At 42.1% G+C, this 22,070-nt stretch overlaps 1 protein-coding gene across 1 annotated transcript in view; it reads right to left on the minus strand.

The window, feature by feature from the left end:
• The window catches only part of SEMA6A (semaphorin 6A), a 114,319-nt gene that overhangs the window by 24,450 nt on the left and 67,799 nt on the right, over positions 1-22,070 (minus strand). The window contains exons 8-18 of the mRNA XM_050912761.1: positions 21,760-21,879; positions 19,799-19,887; positions 18,675-18,892; positions 15,683-15,814; positions 12,694-12,849; positions 11,091-11,267; positions 10,241-10,381; positions 10,065-10,145; positions 8,016-8,074; positions 6,158-6,178; positions 5,976-6,026 (exon numbers count right to left, since the gene is read on the minus strand). Coding sequence (XP_050768718.1) covers positions 5,976-6,026; positions 6,158-6,178; positions 8,016-8,074; positions 10,065-10,145; positions 10,241-10,381; positions 11,091-11,267; positions 12,694-12,849; positions 15,683-15,814; positions 18,675-18,892; positions 19,799-19,887; positions 21,760-21,879 — 1,245 coding nt within the window. The remainder of the gene's footprint in view (positions 1-5,975; positions 6,027-6,157; positions 6,179-8,015; positions 8,075-10,064; positions 10,146-10,240; positions 10,382-11,090; positions 11,268-12,693; positions 12,850-15,682; positions 15,815-18,674; positions 18,893-19,798; positions 19,888-21,759; positions 21,880-22,070) is intronic.

A 22,070-nucleotide genomic window follows, 5' to 3' on the forward strand; every position in this document is an offset into this window, starting at 1 on the left:
CCCAGTGGCCCAGGCTGCTCCGTCGCTGCTGGGGAGAGAGCACCAAAACTCCATTCACACCACAACATTTTGACCGCAAAACCGCACGCGTCTCTGAAAGTTCCCTTTCGGCACATGCACCAAAATGAATTATTTTCAGCAGTACTCAAGGAGCTCTGGGTCTGGTTAATTTGATGTGGAGTAACTATATTTCCCCTTACCTACTTTCCTGAAAGAGCCCATCAAAAGAGAGGTTTTTGAAACATGCTCAAACACAAACTAACAGAATCGGGTTATTCATAGACAGAATGGCAGATAATGCTTTCTCTTCAGATAACCCCAGACAGACTGACAGCAGCCCTCCTTTCTCCTGCCTCCTTTTTAACAGCCCAGCAAATTAATTTTCCTTCCTTAGATGTGAGTCTCCCTTGGAGAGGAGTCCAATCACCAGGCTACAGACTGCCCTAGCAGGGACCCTCTCCCCGCTCCTTCCCTTGATGTTGTTTCACTGCCCAAAAAAATAATTTGAGACTCACTGGGGCAGAGATACAGCAACAAAAGGAGGCCAAATTTAAGCCTCAAGGAGAAGGCACAGAGCTGGGCAGGTAGAGACTGTGCTTCTGTAGTTTATTTTAAACAGTCACTGAGTAAGCATAAAGCTTTTGGAAGCTGCATCTCAAAAAGGCTGCTTTAAATGACTTCTGAAGCCATCCAGCCCCACCCCCAGCTCTCAGAAGCACAGAGAGAGCTGATGAACCTAGGTCCCCAATTCCACTCCAGCCATCAAAAATCTAAATGTTGGCCACCAATGCTCCCAAGCTTTTTGATGCACCCATGTGCTTCATTTTATCCAGCCCTTTCACTAGCTTCATGGGGTTGAACTACTGATGAAGTCAGCAAAAAAGCTGCAACTTCTATTAAGATGCTCCTATGATTTAAAGAAGTGCTGCTGAATATTAATAGTCTTAGAGGAAGAAAATGTCTGTGCTCCTCCATATATTTTCGAGGAGCCCTTTTGATTTACTGCACAAGATTATATGTGGCAGCACTTTGGACTGTGTTTTGCATAGGGCACGGACACAACTAACTCCCTTAACTGGTACACTTAGCAGGGAAAATTGGTCAAATTCACAGTGTTCTCACCATGAAGCCAACCTTCAGCTACTACAGCTAATCATTAACACAATTTAGCTCTAGACCTCAGGCTGCGGGCTTATACTGACAAGGGCACTGGATTATTTTTTACCTCTCATGATAGGAAGTGTGGTTTCTCCCAGCCATCTTTCTTTATCATGGCAAATTAGAGGCTGTATTTTGTTGAAGACAGAGCTTTTAATGTCAGTCAAATAGAAAAGAGAAGCCACACATTATCTACTTCTAAAAGGTTTCCATAAGCTACAGCATGGCTGGGAGCATTGGTAACACACAGCCAGATGGATGATGGACTCCGATCCAAACATGCTGCCTGCTCCACCGCAGTCCTCCAGCAGGGCTGCTTGTTTCCAAAAGGACACGTAGAGGTCCAGCAACTGAAAACACGTGCCCTCTTGAAGCAAGAATACACTGGAGCGTGAAAGCATTCACCCCTACACCATTTTACGCTTGTCAACTCCTGTGCTCATCCCCAAGAAATAAGAGAAATAACGGGACAGAGAACAGGCCAGAAAATGGAAATTATGAGATTTCCATGTCTTCTTTTCCCTAAGGACTAAACCACAGTGCCAGCATTCATGGGGTTCCAGTCTCCAAGCTAATACCCCGTTCAGCAACCACAATAATGTGTACAATATTCGGTCAGCCTACAAATAGTGCTGCACTCAACATAAGAAAGCAATTAGTCATAGCTTGATAAGGAGGTAAAAGAGAAGAAAATCTTGCCAAGTAGCAATCATATTTTATGCCTGTGTTTGATACGCATTTATATGCCCATATCTCTGTCCAGACACTTGCACTTTAGGTGTGCTTAAAGGGGGAGTTCTAAGGAAAAGCCGAAGTATGGTTAAAGAAAAACATTTCTTAATACAGTAAGCTAGAGGAAATATATGCCTAAGGGACACATTTTCTGGAAAAAAAAAAAAAAAAGAAAGATTTCCTGAACCATATGCTGCAAATACAGAGAGAACCTCTTCGTAATGGAAAGCTAAGGCTTTGTGAAGGTATTAATGTGTACCAGATGGTTGTTAGGTAGAGAAGGGTTTCGCACAAACGCGAGAAATCAGTCCATTCGCTCTGTTACTAATGTGTTAGTCTAGTACACACTAAGAAACAACTTTCCACACCTAATCGAGATAAACTTTCTTCCACGTGATTTTGAGGAAGCAGGGCAGCAGCAGATTAGACCTTAATAGCCTGTCCCACTTGTGTGAGAGCTGTATTCTGCAAACACTTAGTACAGGGCAGTGGCTGCTCCCATAAGCAGTATCACTGTGTCCTGTAAGTGCCTGAATAGCCAGTCCCACTGGGTGAATTTCACCTCTGAGCAGAGTGGCACCACAAATGTATGAGCTAGTTAAGTTTCTCTCATAAGCAGAGAAAAGACTGAAGTGGCAGGCAACCCAGTCCTGGCCCTTGCACACAAAGCCATTATTAAACCTCTACAATGTGCTGTATAGTTTGCAACACATAGTGGGCCCTTTTTTTCTATTACACCATTTTTACCACTCTGATTGTGTAAATAGACTTTGCTGGAATTTAAAGAGGCTTTAGCATATCTGAGAAGTGGCCAGTACCTCTATGTTAATATTGGTTAATACCTAAACATCTAAAAAACCCAATTCTGCCTTTGTTTTAAAAGAAACCATCTGAAAAACTGCAGACACAGTGCTTTTCAAATTTCTTTGTGTAAAGCAAACATGTAAAAATCAAAACAGACACACTTTTACAAAATCTGTTTTAGGTGCTTCCACTATTTGCAAAAACTTTTCATTTGGAGTGCTGTAATCAAGTAACAGAAGGAGAGTAAAAGCACTTAGAGTCTACAGGCTTGGATAATGATTCAGAAGGGCTGCACTTCTGTGACTATAGCTCGTTCTGAAGTGCACTTGCAAAATATAAGGAGTTTTTTTTCAAGTTTAAAACAAAGACAGGAATTCAATACGTATTTGATATTTGCTCTAATATGCACAAGTCATTAGGATCTCAGAGGTTAAGATGTCTGCACACTATCCTATTAACAGCTATAGCAACCTAATTAGACAATTAGAGGGAAAGGCTAAATCAATACTACAGAGGGAGAACGGACTACGGCTAGGGGGTAAAATAAGGGCCCAATTCACTAAGAATTGATGTTTCCAAAGGTAATTGAAGCTGCTTACAATTTTGCAGAGGAATCTAGTCTAATCTCCTTGTTTAAATATGTGGCTCTTGCATCATTTCTCTCTGACCTTCTGCAGCCAGACCTTCAGCCTGCTATCTTCTTCTTGGGTGTCAAAAGGGATGCACTTGGAACAGTCACCTGTGTGGACTTTGCACTTTACTTGTTTACAACCGATCACGTGAGACTGCCCCAGAAAAGGGAGCCCACCTGCCAAATTCAGGAAGAGGCTGATGCCAAGAATACAAAGATTAAGGGCTTGGTTCTCATTTCATTCACGATGCTACAGATTGGCAGTAAGTCTGTTGAAGTGAGCTGATTTATAGTGGAGTAAATCAAGGGAATCAGACCTTAAGACTTCTTTTGCAACTGGAGTTTCAGGTGCCTTTGGATGTATTTAGCCCACTGGATCCAAAACCACCCTGAGCATTCACTTGGTTGGTATTCTGGTATATCCCAGCATTCTGAGGTTTAATCTATTATGAAATACCATTTACTTATGCATTTAACTGTATTCAATAACATTAAAATGCACCATTTATAAAATTTTTGTTTTCTCAAGGGAAAAAGTGACTTAGAGCATCACCACAGTTAGCAAACATGAACATGTTTACTGAGACTGGTGTACTACCTCATGCTGGAATTTTTTACGCTCCTCATGTAGAAGATCAATAGAGGTGACTAGCACATTTCCTTTCATATTTTGCCATGGCATGTGAAAAGAAAGACTGACTGCAATAACATCAGAATGGGTATTTTAACTAAACCCATAAAAGGAAGAGCTGACTTGCCTAGAGACCACGTTATCAGGATGTACCTGAGGAGGGTCAATAAAATCATCTGTGAAAGACAGGGCATGAATGGGAACCAACGTTCATGCTGGGTCAGCATTTCTCCATTGCATCTGGCCGTAGGGTCCTACTTTAAGAGCTGGGTTAATTCATGGAGTCTGTCTTTGGGCTTGACAAGCCTGGACAGTAAAATGGACTCCCTTTTGTTACCTGTATCCCCTGCAGCTTTTTTCACTCTGCTGCTCACTTGAATCACTTTTCTACTTTCTTGGTCAGATTAAGATATCAGCTTTTGCTAAAGTCCCTACCAATATGGTAGCTGACGAGATCCAGAACCACAGCCCCACAGCTATAACTGTGCAGCCTACAAATGCACTTAGAAGCAGGAAACCTAGAACAGTTCTGGCACATCAGCACTATGCCCAATGCCATTTTCTTTACCTTTACATTCAGTAGTACGGATTTTATTATTACTGTTCTTTAATTACTGCTCTGTGCATTGGAAATATAGCAATTTTCAAATGAAAGAAAGTATAAGCTGTATATGCAGATGAAACCATGAGTCTTCCATACATTACAAAGTCTCAACTTGTCTTTGATTTTGTGCATTCCCTTCACTGGTTTTCATTATCATACTCTCAAACAAGTTTCACCTGCACATTTTCCATTTCCTGGTAATAAACAACATGGGGAATTTGATTTTATTTTTACAAATGTTGAACAGTATTACTGTGCCTCCAGTTATTTATATTCTGCTGTCATTGGTTCTGTTTTGTACCTACATATTTTGCAGGCATGAGATGAAAGGATCAATTAAATGCTCATCGCAACTGCACACTAACCTACCTCTTGCTACATTCAGCCAAACATATGGTGAATTTGCCCTAGCTCTGATGAACTGCTAGTCTTGTACAGTTTGAAAGCAACTTCATAAGCAAGCTCCCATCCCACATGAAAATTTGCCATTGACTTCACTGGGAGCAATACCACACATTCTCTTAGCTTGTGAGTACTTGTCTTTGTTCAGGATGTCTATAAAGAGAAACTATTGCAATATAAGTCTAGGTTTGAATTTAAAGTGATTATTTATTCTGCAATAATTCCTCACAAAGACATTCATTCTGCACTCCAAGTACCAGTGTAATCTTCTAAATGTACAGAACAAAGTGGTGGAAAGTACTGTGAGCACAGATTAGCAGCTGCCTCATGGGAAACTGCTACTCTAGGCTTGCAGAAATGCTCCTATTCAGCTCAGGTCATTTAATTTGCTGTGTGAATCCCTCTTTTTTTTTTTTTAACAGACCAGGCCCCATTCAGGTATTAAGATACTGCAAGCATGGACAACATAAATGACTCACCCTAGAAGTGACAGGAACCTTCAGGAATCGAGGCATAACCCAGTCTCAACTCACATGGGTAACAGGTTAATTTTCCTTACGAGAGATCTTTCTGTAACCCAGGGACAGTTCTGCTCCTTTCCCTAAGGTATCTCTGACTGGCTGCTGTAGCAGTCATGACACCAGCCTGGACAACTCATAAGTGGGATGTGAGCTGCTATCTTGTTTTTCCTGGCGAACAGATAAGATGCATCACTGTACCCAAGTGTTCCTTTGTCTGAGTGTTCAGATGAAGCATGCTCTTAATCATGTCTGCTGGCACACCACAAAAATAGGCCATATCTGACTTTAATTCAATGGAGACAGTTTTGAGAGAGGAATAGAAAAGAGGGATTCAAAATCAAGAGGTATGACTTAATCCTAGTTGTGATTAGTGAATCAGGCCCTCAAAACGAAGACAAAACAAGTAAAAAAGGGTAACAGCTATTTGAGTACAGGAACTACTAGCTAACACAAGGATCTGGGGAGAATTTTTAAAAACACCCATAAACTGACCATACACTGTGTCGTAAGACATTTCATGATCAGGTGAGGCAGTTGAAATGTCTATGAACAAAATAAATTGGGAAGAAACATTAAATAAAACAAAAGTATGAAAATACTTAAAGTTTAGTAAAAAGTGATTCCTCCAAAATGGATTTGCTGTCCATAAATAACGAAACTAAGAACTTCCTTACCATTCAGGGCTACGAAGGAATCTGAAAGACAAATAACAGGGGAAAAATCATTATTTCTCTCTCATTTTTTTCTTTTTAATAGTTTGCTGCTAGCAACCTTTTATGCTTCAGCTGATATTTATACATACGTGATTAGTACCATAAGGACCCAGGCAAAACTAATATTCAGACATACCCAAAAACAATGTCTGGCTTTGAAAGTCTTCATGACCAGCCCTGTGCAAGGGACACCAACCGGGAAGGCCAATGTCCTCCCTGCCATGGCTTTCTTTCTAATATCAAGTCCTAATCTAATGCAGGCCACTGCAAATGATGCAGCCAGCAACGTGAGTCAATGAGGACAAAACTCACATGACCCAAGACCACATGAAGTAATAAGATCAGCTGGGTTAGCAGGGAGTGAAAGCTACCCCTGTGCAGTGTCAAGGTTCAATGCATCATTCAGGGCTAAAGAGGGATTTAAGCAGGGTATGGGCTTTGTTGCTCTCTGCACAGGAGCAGATCTCTCTCCATGAGCACAATGTGCTGTTTCTGAATAATTTCCTACCCTTCTTTTATATTTAACTGATATCAGGTACACTCCACTCCTGTCTAACCTATTTGCCCAAGGAGAGCAGAACTGGCTGAAAAGGGCAAAGTTGCACCACCTGGTAACTGACCTGATTTTGGTGCTAACCCATTTTACAGGGAGCACAGGAGGGACTACGTGTACATCTCCTTCAAAAAACTTAGAGACAGCCTATGTAACCCTATCCTAGGGTGGAGGCAGAGGGAGGTGTAGCTGAGATGGGGGGCATGCAGAGGCTGAAATCCTTGTACTCCCTCAAGCACAGCCATCACGGTAATAAGTGGCTCTTGAACAAGGATACACAAAGCATGAGAAGGCTCTGGCTTTCTCCAGAGCAGCTGGCCTGCACTATATCCCACGGCACACTCTAGCTCTTCATTATTTTGCTCTGTATTCCAAAAGTAATGACTCTCTCGCTGTACATTACTTCCTCAGCTTCAGTTGTTTTATTGCATCTACAGGCATCAGTGCAAATTGCACCGAAAAGAATGTGATTCTTGATTTCTAAAGGTTTGTAAATAATATTTGGGGCTCATAATTAAACCAACTTTGACAAGAACATTTGGAACGAGAGCTGTCCTGAACACAGATGCTGGGATTCCTGAAGGCTCAGAAATCAGCATGCAAAGTTTCTTTGCATGCAGTGCAAGCTGTGCACTTTTAAGCACCTCAGTACAAAATGTAAACGTTTAAAGACTGTGTTTAAGCTTCCAGCTCATGCTGTCAGTACCTAAAGTTTACCATTAAAATTTCTTAGGCAGGGTCAGTAGTGCCTGACCCTTAATATCACTATGTTGTCCAGCCTGTGTGTAAAATCCACTAAGATTCACAAACTAAGTAGTTGCCACTTCTTGATCCGGATCCAAAGCTGGAGATATATTTCACTGTCTCCCTGTCCTACATGGCAATGTAGTCCAAGCCACAGTCTACACCAAGAAACCAAGGCACTTCTGTACATCTACATAAACAACCCAACCACCATGGCTAATAAACACAATGAACACCCAATCCATTACGTCATTGCTATAATCAATATCCTCTAGAACTGACGTTTTCTCACTACATAACTGCTTTGAAGTTTGGTGTTTGTATAAATTACATCAACTGGGCTATTTTCTTTAAATACATTTAAACAACTGTTCCTCTTCTGAACCTGCATCGTTAGCCGCAGTTGCTGTTCCTGCTGTGGCTGACATTGCTACAAAAGAACGCCCGACAGGTAATGGTGATTTGAGGCATTCAGAAGGATGCTGTGACACATGGTAAATAGAGGGTAAAAGCTTTGCTTACTTTGGCAGTCACCCAGGCCATCTGTATTGCCATGTTCTATGTCCTGTTCAAATGCCAGTCTAAATAATAGAAAGAAACAAAACAGTATGAATAACAACAGTCACAGGCACTACCAGAAAGAAATTATCACATGTGCAACTGAAATAAAACCCCGCCATGAAACTGGCCGTTTCTTTGGAACTTCCACAGAAAGGCTGAAAAATTGCAACACAGACATTTACGTTATTCGTCATTGCTTAAAGACTTCTTGGCTTCTGATGATGCTTTGTCTTTTTATTATTATTTTTTAAAAAACACTGCATGCCTTGTTGTCAAGGGAGGCAAACAGATTCATATTTTTTAAATTGTTAACTCTATAACATATGATATTATCAGAGGCAATTATGATCCTACCTTAACTTGTCCATATAGTAGACAAGGTGCACCGATACTTTGATGTGAGAAGGAAGCTAACCCATTGGGTAGGTACTGTGCTGGGGGAAGACAACCTGCATTTCAGCAATCATTTAGGTGCTGCGCTGGACGAGGCTGCAAGGCGTAAGGTCCAGTCCACAGAAGGCATTCCACTGAACTCAGGGGGCTCTATTGAAAAACACTGACAGGCTTTTCTAGCAGACATGCCCAGTTTACGCTCCTAACCTCTGCCTGTGATTTTGGATAGCTAGTGAAGCTGTTCTTCCAACTTCCTGTATGGTCAAAGGTGAATGACAAGAGCCTTGGAAAACCTCCAATGCAAGCCCTTGTCTGCATTAGTTAGGATCCTGCCCTTGAGGCATAATTACCCTTGCAGGCACCTCATTCCCAACTCCATGTTCTTAAAACTCCTGCTCAACTGTCACCTACTCCAGGAGGGCACCTAACATCTCTGCCTCCTGTTGGCTAGTTTAGAAGTCCACCAGACATCTTCACAGCTGATCTGGATCCCCTTCCTAAGGGCTATGCACTGGACAGAGAGCGACCTGTCTTGCTCGCCTCTGGACTGCACCACCACAAGCTGTGCTGCCTCTGCCTCAATGGATCTATTGATAAACATGGGAACTGCTTTTAAGACTAAGGTATGGAAGTCCCCTACAACTTGCCATGGAAGTGCAAAAAGACTCAAGCACTTTGGGAATGCTGAGAAAACCTGATATGGACACAGGTGCATTTTAACGTGATTCTACCACATGTCCAGTCAGGAACAGTCCACACTCTCGTAGTAAAACATATACAGACAGGTATAGCTATAGCATCCCCAGTGGACAAAACAATTTGAATTGAAATAGCTAATTAAGAACAAGACACAAGCACAGGGATGGTAACTCATCCATTATATACTGAAGACCTGTACAGAAGCAGGGTTAAGTAGGGCCAGCTGTGGGCCTGTCGAGGTTGTGTGATGTTTGCACTATACCTACACTTCCACCACCACCTTGAGGAAGTATACCTGTACCTCAGAGTGGGCAAGCATGAGGTGTGTCAGATGTGGCCAAGAAATGAGAGCTCTGAAGTGGGGCTGCTCCCTGCAAGGAGGCTTTAGTAACCACATGTAAACAAACCTCCACAGACTTTCATTATTATAAAATAATTAAATTCTACTGTTAAGCAAGGGGAGATCCAGCACTTCTCTGAATTTGCTTTAAGCTCTTACTGTACTCTGTGATTCCTCTTAGTAATGCACAGTAAATTAGAAGGACTGGTTTTGTTTTCAGTGGACAAATTGCTTCAGTAATTTAATTTGGATTCTATTGCCTCTTTAATCAGCTGTGATGGCTCCAGTGTGGGCTGGTCCAGACATACCCATCCAGTTCCCTCCTTTCAATAACACGCGGACTTTAGCACAGCTCTTTCATTTTCTTCTTCCTCCTCTTTCAGCAGTTACCAATCAGCTGAGAGTTCACATCAAAAAAATTTGTGAGACATTTCAGAGGTGAATGCAAATAAGGTAGAAACAAACACTTCCCACATTTTTCCTTCCCTAAGAGCCCCGTGTTTCAAATAGCTCTGCCCAAGACTGCCCGGCGCCACTGCCAGAGCCTCACGGCCCATCCAGCCAGAGCCCTTACTCACTTGGAGCCAAGGACCAGCTGCGTGCACGCCCCGCTCTCCTTCACCCATCCGCAGTAGGGGTCTCTGGACGCTATGCAGGCCCTTGAGAAAGAAGAGCACAAGGTGGCATTCGTGAGTGCTCCTACCTTCCCCACACCTGGTGCGCGGGCTTCTGAAAGCCACCAGAAAACACATACTTTTTGCATTTGCCATGACGCTCGCAACGTCCCAGGGGAACCTTGATGACACAGGTGGAGAAAGCAACGTACAGGGCACTGCTGGGCTTGTCAAGCTGCATGCCCACAATCCGCTTGTCCTCCATGCTGTCGTAGCTGCACCTGATTCGAAAAAAAGTGAGATAAGGTTATAAATGAGTTCTGCTGGGAAACTAGATGAAAACTTAATGATTCCTGAAGCTGAAAAAAAACTCTCCCACAAAAAACCCCCGAGAAAGGTAGAATTGAACAAGCCAATGAAAAAGAACACACAATAGCCACTAAAACCACTGACAGACATATAAGCGAGTATTAAAAATGCATGGGACAGGGGAATAACAAGTGGAGAGAGACAGCACATCAGACAAGCTTTCTGAGGGCCCTTCATTTTTTGTGTTTATTCTTCTCCAGCACTCAAAGTAGATGAAATTTCTGCATAATTATGGCCCACTTCAAAGCCCCCTTAGGCATATTTGAGTAAGGCTGAAATGCGGGAAATTTCCCTTGGAGAGTGGCTTGCTGGTTGTTGAGTTATTTGGAGAGGAATCAGGTTTTTTTATAGGATTAGAAAATTAATCTTCCTTTGCAGAATTTCACTTTTAATTATCCATCAACTGCTGCATAGGATGGGCTATTTACTACACATACTGAATAAAAAATATCTTATTGCAACGTACAGACTGATAAGCAGACATCCCCTCCCTAAACAATTTAAAATTACTCAAAAAATTTGGCTTCTCTAACCACTTCCCTTTTCGTGGGACAACCCACTCTCTGGGAAATCTGAAGTTCAAAGTCACCCATACATGAGTACAAAGAATCAGATACACACTTTTCAGGATTGTAAACATTCATCTCCTCCAGGAAAAGGCTGTCATTTAGGAAACCACTGTTTCCTGTCCGTGCCAAGAACTTCAGGATGATTCCCTTCTCTGATCCCAAGAAAACCACAGTGTAGTTCTGATAAGGCCCAGCAGCAGAGTCCACGGCAATTTTGGTCAGGCGGTATCTAGAATAATGATACAGCATTTTGCAACACTTGGAATTAGATTGCCATTTATTTTATCACTTTTTCCACTTCAGATAACTGCATGGTAGCCTTGTAGCAACCATATAACATATTTAAGCACTTCTTCTAGCTGAATAACCCTATAAGTCAACACAGACTGTACCAGTTTGGCTCCCCAAATGGCAGAGAATTTTCGTGTGTTTGTTTGCATGTCCATATGTCCAATACCTAGCAGAAGGGGTGGCAGAAAGCTGAAGGGATGCTAAGAGTCTGAGGCCATTTAGGAATTATCCTTCCAATCAAAAGCAAAGTACTCGCCTGGCGACTTCTTCAGGCAGGGAAAGAAAATCAGTGTAGCGAAATTTTTTTTTAATTACAAGCTCTGTCACATTAAAAGCAGCAATAATGGTAACTGATCTATGTTCAACTTTTTTGGCAGGAAAAGCTGTGCCAGTGCAATAGTGAGATGCTAAACACCATTTTACCTCACTAAAAACAATCACACAACCGCCACTAAGTGAGTTCAGTGCTGAGATGATATTGAATCTTGGGATGACACAATTTATTGAAAACAAGTACTGGTGATTTGGTACCAGTTATCTGGTGCTGGTGATCAAAGGAAAGCACTCTGCAGAGCTTGCTGCTCTTGTCTTTGGTTGGAGATACAGAACCTGACATAAAAACCTGACAGAAGATACATTACTAAAACTGTCAGACCCTTCCAGAGCTAAACACTGCCTGGCACAAAACTCTACCCTTGTACGGAGGAAGAGAGGAAAATATGGGAAAAGTTAGTCACATTATTCTGTTCACAACTGGAGGGTAGATAAGTAGTATAGTGACCACAGCAGAGAGTGGGAATGTATTTTGATAGGAAGGGGATGGTGTATTTGAGGCTTGCTGATTTATGAGTCTTTGTTCAAATCTCTTCATTATTATTTTTCTCTTGTTGCCATAGAAAGGATACAGATTATGTGATTACTTCTGCCTGTACACTTCTGTAAACATTAAAACATACCAGTACATATCCCGACAGACATCTTCATATCCTGTGAACATATCCTGGCAGACATGTTTGTATCCTGTGTACATATCCCTGGGCTGTCTGCTGATCCTTGCCCAAAGTTTTCTACACAGCTGTCTCAAACACTGACCCGTAAGCCAATAGGCGGGTCAACCTTCCCCGCACGGCATTTCCTCCAAGATCTGGTTTCAGCACAGCGTGGTTGGAAAGGACTGAGGTTTTTTCCTATCTTGAAAGCTCCTCAGGGAGTTCTGTGGCATCTGCTCAGTGCTGCCATCATTCCTAGCTGGATTCATGCCCAGCACACCAACGATGTTTACAGAATTGAGAGTATTCTGTGCAAGACTATTAGCACAACTTGACAGTTACGATGAGGACAGGAGTCCACCTGGAGGTACGCACCTGACCATCGTTCTCAGGAACCAGGGTCGATTGACAATGGAAGGTACAGCCTCGTCCATCAGTGGATGTGTTTTGATGAAGTTCAGAGTATCATCTGGGAACTCGTTAGAGGTTACATATTTTTCTAATGATGTAGAGCCAGCACAGCAACCAGGCCTAAATAAAACAAGAGGGTAAAGCCAGAACACTTATTTGATGCCTAGTGCAAATCTCCTTTTGTAATGAGGCCCTCAGTGAAATCTGATGTGCATTACAAGGGCTTAAATGGAGGATTGAGAAGTCTGGTGGACTTGTTCAGCCCATTAGGAGAAGCCTAAAATCCTGCTCTGTCCTCCACTGAAAAGGACTTAACATGTCATCTAAAAGCACAAAGACATTTCTTCAGCAGGAGTGTGACACTCAGTTTGTAGTTCATCCACTCATGTGGAACCTAATCACTACATGCATTTGGCTTGATACTGCCCACTGGCACAGGTACTTTCTGATCTGTAACTTGCCTAGTTGACTGCTCTTTCCTGGAATAAAAGCAGTCCCTAACACACAGAATGAAGTTGATTTTTTTAGCATGTGTGAAAGAATGCTGCTTTCAGTCCTGTCTGGTAGAAAGCAGACTATTGGAGAAGACAACCTGGCAAGCATCCATGTAAACATTGGTTTTACCCTTCTTACAATTTGGATGAGACAATTTAAGATTGGTAGCACATTGAGGACTTTCACTGAAATGTTACCTAATCATTCTTTGACAACTTAAATGCAAATCTGCTCACCCTATTCCTAAAATCTACCCTGCTCCTCAGAGGTAACTTGACCTTCCTGCCTGGACAGGTCATCTCTACACAGGAAGCAGCAAAATGCTTTGCCTGTTATTAATATTTTGTGGGTTATTTTCTCCAACAAAAGGTCCATTTGACCCCATTTCCTAGAGCATTATGATTCTTCAAGCCTTTGAGCCACTGTGAGATGGGAAGATGAAAGATGGACCACCCACTCGTAAACACACTGCAGTGTCCAATTTTCATCTGCTCTGACGTGGGTAGAGCCACTGACATCAATGGAGTAATGCCAACTTGAACAAAATATAGTGCTGGTCCTATCATATCTGTTGCTCAGATTTAGATAAATATTCAAACCTTAGATAACTAAATGTTATGTAGGAAGGTAGCATAGGACTGGAGGGGACTAGCTGGGTCAATCAGTCTGGTCCCACACAGCTGCACAATGAACACTACATGCAGAGACTGTGTGCTCTGCCTCTTCGTATCCAAAATATTTTGGTTGTCTTGTAACTGCATATAGAATTAGCAAGAGAGAGAGAGAAGGAGAAACTAAGGGCATCACCGGTCTCCTAGGTCCTTGCAAGGGCACTGATTCCTGAGGTGACATTCCCAGAGAACTCTAGGGAGCAGCCTACGCCTTCTGGCACTGTGGTGCCTAGGGTTTCTGTATATCTAATCTGGAGGCCTATTTCCTCCTAAATCCTAATCACATGATTGGATTAATCCTGTTTTAATCTCAAAACTGGTTTAATCAAGTAAACATAAAACCGAGTAAACCCTGCTCTGCACCTCAGCCAAAAAGGGAAGCGAGGCCCCTTAAAGGCTCCAGTATGTTTCTGAGAAATGTTAGTATCAATAGGAGCACTAATGTTTCTGCACCATACTGAGATATCCAAATAAAAGTGACCTTATTTCAAAGGCATCTTGCGTTTCTCATGCATTTCAACATGAGTTAGAAGTAATGATTATTTCTATTAAGCAGATTGATGGCCAAATGTTACATGAAACAGTGTTCACCAATTCAGTTCACGTTATCTCCTGCTGGCTTAGAAGGAGCAGTATTATCCCATCTTCATCATAACTGTTAGCCTGCTACTGGCTAATCCCACAAACTCATAATGCAACTTTCTCTTCTTCCTTCCCACTGAAAGAGAAGATTTCTCTTTCTCCTTTCCCCCTTCCCTGCCAATACTCTTTATCTGAGTAAGTTTGAAACAAATGACCTTGGAGCCCTAGTGCAGCCTTGCACTACCAAGGCAGCCCACCATGTCAATGAGTTGTTGAAACAGTGCAAAAAGGAGAAGAAAATCCAGCAACAGTGCTAGCAGGAGCCTTACTAAGGCACAGACCGAAAACAGACACAGAATTTACCAGATTTTCCAGTCACCTCCAGGCTCTTCTCTTGAGTGACAACTTCAGAATAAAGACAGCACAGGAATACTATACTCGGCAACTCTAAAACATGATGGGCCAAATTTGGATTTAGGCAGAAGCTCAGTTGCCACCACAGAGCTTCAGATGTGTTTTTCTTAAGTTATGCAAGGTATCACAAGCAATGTAAAACATACATTAAAGTGGTAGAGCTTGACTGAGATAAATGAATTTGCTTTATCTACATTCATATCATATTCTCAGACCAAAATGCCACTGGTGTAAATGAGTTAACAAATGGCTGTCAACAGCAACTCACACGAAACAAGTGCTTGTAGGAAATACGAAGAGAGTGTAATAGAGGAGCCACATGGAAACAGGAGGGAAATGGAAGCAGGAAAAACAGCTCATAGGAGGAATGAGGTAAATGGAATCTCAATTTTGATGGAATGCTGTTTTTTTCTCCCCATGATGCATCCTCTGTGGCACATAAATTGCATATTAACTGCAGAACAGCAAACCGCAGAACTGGTGCAGGCTTTGTAATGAGATATATCCATTACCAAACCAATTTGCAACAGGTGTGTAACTCACACCACTCTTAAGTGATAGATTATTCTGACCAAGTGGATCTGACGCTGGCCTGATTTATGTTACACAGGTCTTGTTTAAGCGGAAAAATTCTCACTTGCATGCCTTAGATTCAAATGCAACTCAACTTCTATTTTGCTGTTACAACATGTATCTTCAATTGTATCTGCACCTTACAAGGCTGTTCAAATTATCAAAAAACTCTGTTCTGTGTGCAGGAACAGAACAATATCACTATACATGAAACATACCTGGGCTTGGGCACTCGTTCGTCAGGAACTGGTGTCCATGTGGAGTCTGGAGACTTTTGTTCTTTGAATCTCCCAGTAAATACATTGGCGATGTCAAGCATGTCATAGGCACAGACTGCAGAGCCAGGGATGCTGCAAAGTGACATTTCCCAGAAATTGTTACTCATTCTGCAGTTATGCGTAAAATCTTGAGTGAAAAACATGCTGCATAGAAGTCTTCCTGTCACAGGCTACTCAATCCTGAACTCTGTAACCTCTGAGTATTGACAGGAAAAGCCAGCCCCATGGAAAATATACCAATCAGCAGACAGCTCCTGCCAGCACAATTTGTTTCAAAGCCTCTATAGAAAGAAGCAATTGCGATAATCTTGAAGAAGTGAAAGAATCTGGGAAACTCTGGGTACCACTGGCGATGCATAAGGAGTAATAGCCAGTCTCATTCAGAGCCCATTATTTGGAAATTTAAGTTCTTGTAAGTCACAACATCTCTCGGTATTAATTCTCACAGTCCTTGTCATGCCTCAAAAATACACTGCAGACAGTTCAGAAGTTGGTGCTGATCAAACTGGGAGCATGCTGCAACGTGCCATTGACCTGGCATTTACACGTTATTACTCCATCCTCCCACAGCCTGATTTCCACCAAGAAAGGAGTTAACTATACTGAGGAATTTGCTTAATTCAATGAGGTGTAAAGAACTTACAGAAGCAAATTCAATTTTATTTTTAGATCCTAAAGTTGTAAATTTCAACTTTTTGATTATTTGCAAGCAACTGCATGATAGCATTGTCTAAACGTAATTATATCCTTACCTACATACTTTCTGACAGGCTTAGAGGTTTCCCATGGTCAGTCACTTGGAAGCATGAATTATTCATTTATCCACCTTTCATTTTTTTACACATGAACTACTGTATTTGTGTCTGACTTTCACCACTTGATTTTATCACGTGAATAGCATGAACCCAGCTAGCTGAGGCTTTCAATCCTGCTTTTAGCTAGTAGGTTATTATACACCAAAGAAAAAACGTAGGAACTATAATACTGCTACAGAGAATAAAACTAAACTCATAAAGGTATATAAATTGATAGAAAAATAACTGTTTGAATATTAAAAGCTTTCAAAATGCTTATTACTGAAGGAAAGAACAAGTAGGGAGACGGTACTAGTCTTACTTTGATCTCCACAGATTGTGTTTTTATATGGAAGGAAACTTCAAAGCTCTATATTAACGTGATACTACACAGCAAGAGTTTCAAATGGGGGCAGCCACACGTATGTCGATGTAAGAACTGGTCAAGGGTATATTTGGCCACGCACAGGACCTCACCCGAAAAGACACCTCAAGACCCACTCTAGCTAGAAGATTTTGCACTTTGCTAAATTAAGCTCTAAAAAAACCCCAACCCTAAAATCTTGAGGTGTGCTGTACAGAACTAAAAGCGCTGAGAACTGTGTTCAACACATAACTACACAGTGATGGAGGGATCGCTGCGGTGAGAAGACTGCAACAGCTTTTACTCTTGAGGCTGGCAGTTTGCAGGTCCACAGTGTGATAAAGCCATAAGGATGGAGTACTGTGGGTCGCAGTCAAGCCATCTCCCAACCACTGGACTACAACCCATCACCAGCTCCTACCCTGGGTGACCTCAGGTTAGACTGGGGAATCTCTTCAAGCTCACTCTAGGGGGAAGCTTTGTTCCAGAGATCAAAGATATTTGTTGCAGCTCTTCCTCAGTGGAGGAGGAATGAGAGATGCGTCCATGTCAGAGGTAGGTCTGTTAATGAGGTGTCTCCAAGCCTATGCGCCTTCCTCTCATCTTCAATGTCTGGCAAAACCTGGGGCCTATAAAACAGTACCTTGATTTTAACACCAAGTACTTAGATCTTAAAATGCAGGGTTTAAGAAGAAGTATTATTCATGACACACCACAGGAAATACTAGCAGAGCAGGACGACAATCTTAGTTTTGAGATAATCTCAAGATACAACCTATTTTCTGATGCTCAATCTCAGTTTGTTCACTTGTTTTTATTAAGCCAGTTTGCATAAAAAGAGATGACCTTAATTTAAGCCTGTATTCCCTATTGGTGGCATAATTATTCCATTGCAGTTCCTGTCGTTTTGATATCAAAAGCAGTGATTATACATTACAGGCCTGGGCTTACTCTCCTTTGAAGTCAGTTCTGTGCATGACCTCACTGAGGTCAGGCTTTGACAAGAGGTGGCGAGTGTACAGCAAAACCAGATGAATTTCAGCAATAAAGTTCCCCTTTCAGCTCAAACGTTACTCTGTGAAACAGCAATATATTTTTTAATTAGAATGCTACTATTTTTTTAACTTCTCTGGAAGACCTCAATAATTAGATACAGTTACTCTTCTAATAACTTCTGGAGAAACATGTTATAATGTGTAATGGTAATAAATTCTTTGCAGATGAACCGATGTTTTTGGAAAATCACGCAAACAATGAAATGGGTGTTCTGGGGACCCTCCTCCCCAGCCAGCAGGACAGCTTAGGATCTTGGCTCTCCCAGGAGAAAATGCAAGAGTCAGTATGGATGTATGAAACAAAGGGAAGGAGTACTAACATGGTTCTTGGGGGTTTAGATGTAAACAGGACAGACCCAGTCCTTTCTCTGAGAGAAAAAAAATAAAGTATTTTCTCTTTGGAATAACATTCTACAAGTTACACGCTACAAAACCTCTTGGTGGCCGGTCTGAATTATTCCCATATAAAGAAAAGTATGATCCAAGGAACGTGCCCTGACAGTACATGGCTGAAAGCTGCTCTAAATTATCAGATACAAAATGCAGTAAGCAATACCAGGGTATCTTAAAATGAAACACAAACTATCGGTAAGCGTGCGGTACATAATAATTACGTTGTATGAGCAATCACTTCTTGTATCTTCATAAAGTAAAAAGAAACTGCAGTGAAAAGCAAAACATAAAGGAAACAGAAGGTAAAAGGTTATTGTGCCTATTACCTATTATATGGAGTGGAGAAGGTTGCTAAAACAACATCCCGGCCATTGAAATGGATAACATCTGTAACTGCCTGCAGTATGTTAAAGTAGAAGTGGGAATCACCAGGAACTGAGCAGTTCAAACGAGCCTTGAGAAAGGAAGTCCACTGTTTTTCCAGCACTCTCTGAGATCCTCCCATGTCATTTTTGCAAACCTGAGCCACCCTTGGGAAAACTACCTGGAAGGAGTAGAGCAAAAATAATGGAGAAAATGAAATGTTTGTTCGAAGTAAAAGACTTTGTTGGAGTTCTGCTTTTAAAACATTTGGAATAACACAGCAAGGTGCTTAATTTAATCCTATGTTTCCATAATCTGTGACAAATGAGAAACAGAGAAAAATTCAGCTTTGGAACAGTGTGCTATAAAAGATAAGGCTGTGGCATTTACTATACAGCCATAAATCCTTCAGGAGATCTGTTCTCAACCCATATAAAACTCATTTCCATACAGACTGCTTAGCTTTCTATTTCCCCAAACAAAAGCACATTTTATATTCACAATCCCTGCAACCCACGCTGCCTGCTCTCACTCTTGTGTTTTCAGCACTTAAAAACTATGCAAATCTTGCTGGGCTTTTATTCCTGCCCTCCACCTTTGTGACCTTGTTCAGCTTTTCTGACTGCTTAGTCAGAAAGCTATTGTGAAATTAGCAAAAATGCATAAAGTGTTTAATTATTCTTTGCAGAACGGCAGAGCACAAAATTCCTGCCCCTGTTTACTCAGCACTCCAATTCAGATTTCTTAAAGAAAAACATCTCCCTGCTTTGGAATCCATTTTTAACAATTACCTACTACGCTGAACTAACTACATTTGCCTTGTGCTTTTTATGATTTGAGAAAAGAGATCCCAGCATACACTGTCACTGTAAGAAACCACCCTGTTTCCTTTCAAGACAGTGCAATGTTTCACTCCAACCAACCTTTTAGCTTGAGCGATAGGAATCTTCTCAAAATGATGACCTTGTCATCATGATTTATGGTTCTCATTTCAAGGTCACTCCTAATAGCATCGGTCCAAGAATAGCATATGTTTTCCTCCTCCTGAATCTGACAAAGTCATTCAAGGCAATGTTTTTGCCCTTACCTTTCCCATGCTGTTGTACTCCACTGCTATTTCCCGGAAGAAGAAGTAAATGTAATTGCCATAGTCCACTGCCTGGACAAAGTATGGTTCTAGGAAAAAAAACAAGACATGCTATTTAGGCACCATGTACAGCACATAGCATGCAAAGAGAAGCCAAATACATTCACACTAAACATCCAAAGGTGAAATGCCCGCATTAGGAAAACTTGCTCAGTTTTCAGAACTAGCAACATAACCACTGCAGAAGAATCACTGTCTGGGGACAGGACAGCTGGGGACAAGTCTGTGTAACATCGCTGCAAGGTAGTTAAGTGTTTGCCACTCATACGTCTGCCCTGTATGGAGTATGAGGAAAGGCAAATCACAGAATCATAGAATGGTTTGGGTTGGAAGGGACCTTAAAGATCATCTAGTTCCAACCCCCCTGCCATGGGCAGGGACACCTTCCACTAGACCAGGTTGCTCAAAGCCCCATCCACCCTGGCCTTGAACACTTCCAGGGAGGGGGCATCCACAACTTCTCTGGGCAACCTGTTCCAGTGCCTCACCACCCTCACAGTAAAGAACTTCTTCCTTACATCTAATCTAAATCTACCCTCTTTCAGTTTAAAGCCATTACCCCTTGGCCTATCACTACATGCCCTTGTAAAAAGTCCCTCTCCAGCTTTCTTGTAGGCCCCCTTTAGGTACTGGAAGGCCACTATAAGGTCTCCCTGGAACCTTCTCTTCTCCAGGCTGAACAACCCTAACTCTCTCAGCCTGTCTTCACAGCAGAGGTGCTCCAGCCCTCTGATCTTCTTCGTGGCCCTCCTCTGGACTCACTCCAACAGGTCCATGTCCTTCTTATGCTGGGGGCCCCAGAGCTGAATGCAGTACTCCAGGTGGGGTCTCATGAGAGTGGAGTATAGGGGCAGAATCACCTCCCTCGACCTGCTGGTCATGCTTCTTTTGATGCAGCCCAGGAATACAGCTGGCTTTCTGAGCTGCAAGTGCACATTGCCGGGTCATATTGAGCTTGTCGTCAACCAACACCCCCAAGTCCTTCTCCACAGGGCTGCTCTCAATCCACTTATTGCCCAGCCTGTATTTGTGCTTGGGATTGCCTCAACCCATGTGCAGGACCTTGCACTTGGCCTTGTTGAACTTCATGAGGTTTGCACGGGCCCACCTCTCAAGTCTGTCAAGGCAATATATAATGGTATGCCTGAGGGGTCCAAGCAGTGCTCTTTATGGCATGCAGGCTGTGTGTGGAGGGAATAACAAACCATGTAACTGTTTCTGCCCACACGTGTCTGTAGCAGCAAGCAAAGTGGGGCAGCTAAAGTCGACACCTGGCAAAACATTTCTGCATGCAGAAAAAGACTTCAAACTATGGCTTTGCTCCCTGTTAAAATCACTCCAAATGCTAACTATTCATAACGCCTACATGAAGCTAAACAGCACTGTTCCTAACAATGAGGGCATTTAGAGCACAGAAATTGCTTAATTCAATGGCAGCTGTACAATCCCTAAGAACCATAAAAGAAAGGCTTTGTGCAATATTCCCATAATTTTAGTTTCATTGATGAATCTTAATGTTACAGGACAAACCCTCTATACTTCATGAAGCCTCGACTGTTACCTAACAGTCCTGAGGCAGGAATATTTTCAAACACAGCCCAAGCACACCGAGCCCTGCAAGTTCCAACCTTTACATCCAATAGCTGTAAACTGATGGATTTCAGCTTGGAAAGCTTGCTGGAATATATATTCTGACCTACCATGCTCACAGTTTCTGTCAAGTCCAGTAACTTGGGGTCAGGAGAAGAGGGAAAGAGATAAACAGATCCGTGTAAGTAAGAGATGAAATTTAGTTCCTTCTTTCTGCCAGAAAGCGGTGAAATGAAATGACAGAGAGGTCTGTCAGGAACCCAAGACTCTCACCAGTGATGCCGCTTTTTTAGTTTTGTTTGTTTACCTACCTTTCAACCACTTTGAGTCATGTTTAACTGTCCGCAGAGTTGGGCTGTCTCCAAGGCTCCGGTATATGACTGCATCTATTGCAAGGAAGTCGGTCACTGTGGCAGAATACAGCTTTCCCTCTGGGGAGGAAGGAAAGAAGAAACAAGAGGGGAGGAGCATTGGAAATAATATTGCTTTCTCTCATCAGTCAGATGAGATGGGGCAAACGAAATCATCACAATCTCCTTAGGAACACTGAAGGGAAAAAATCCAGCTAGGAAAATGGGACTGAGCACTGAACAAGCAAGTCATCAGTTTTCAAAACGGTAAT

The sequence above is a fragment of the Gymnogyps californianus genome, chromosome Z, assembly GCF_018139145.2.
Source record: "Gymnogyps californianus isolate 813 chromosome Z, ASM1813914v2, whole genome shotgun sequence".
Taxonomy (NCBI): domain Eukaryota; kingdom Metazoa; phylum Chordata; class Aves; order Accipitriformes; family Cathartidae; genus Gymnogyps; species Gymnogyps californianus.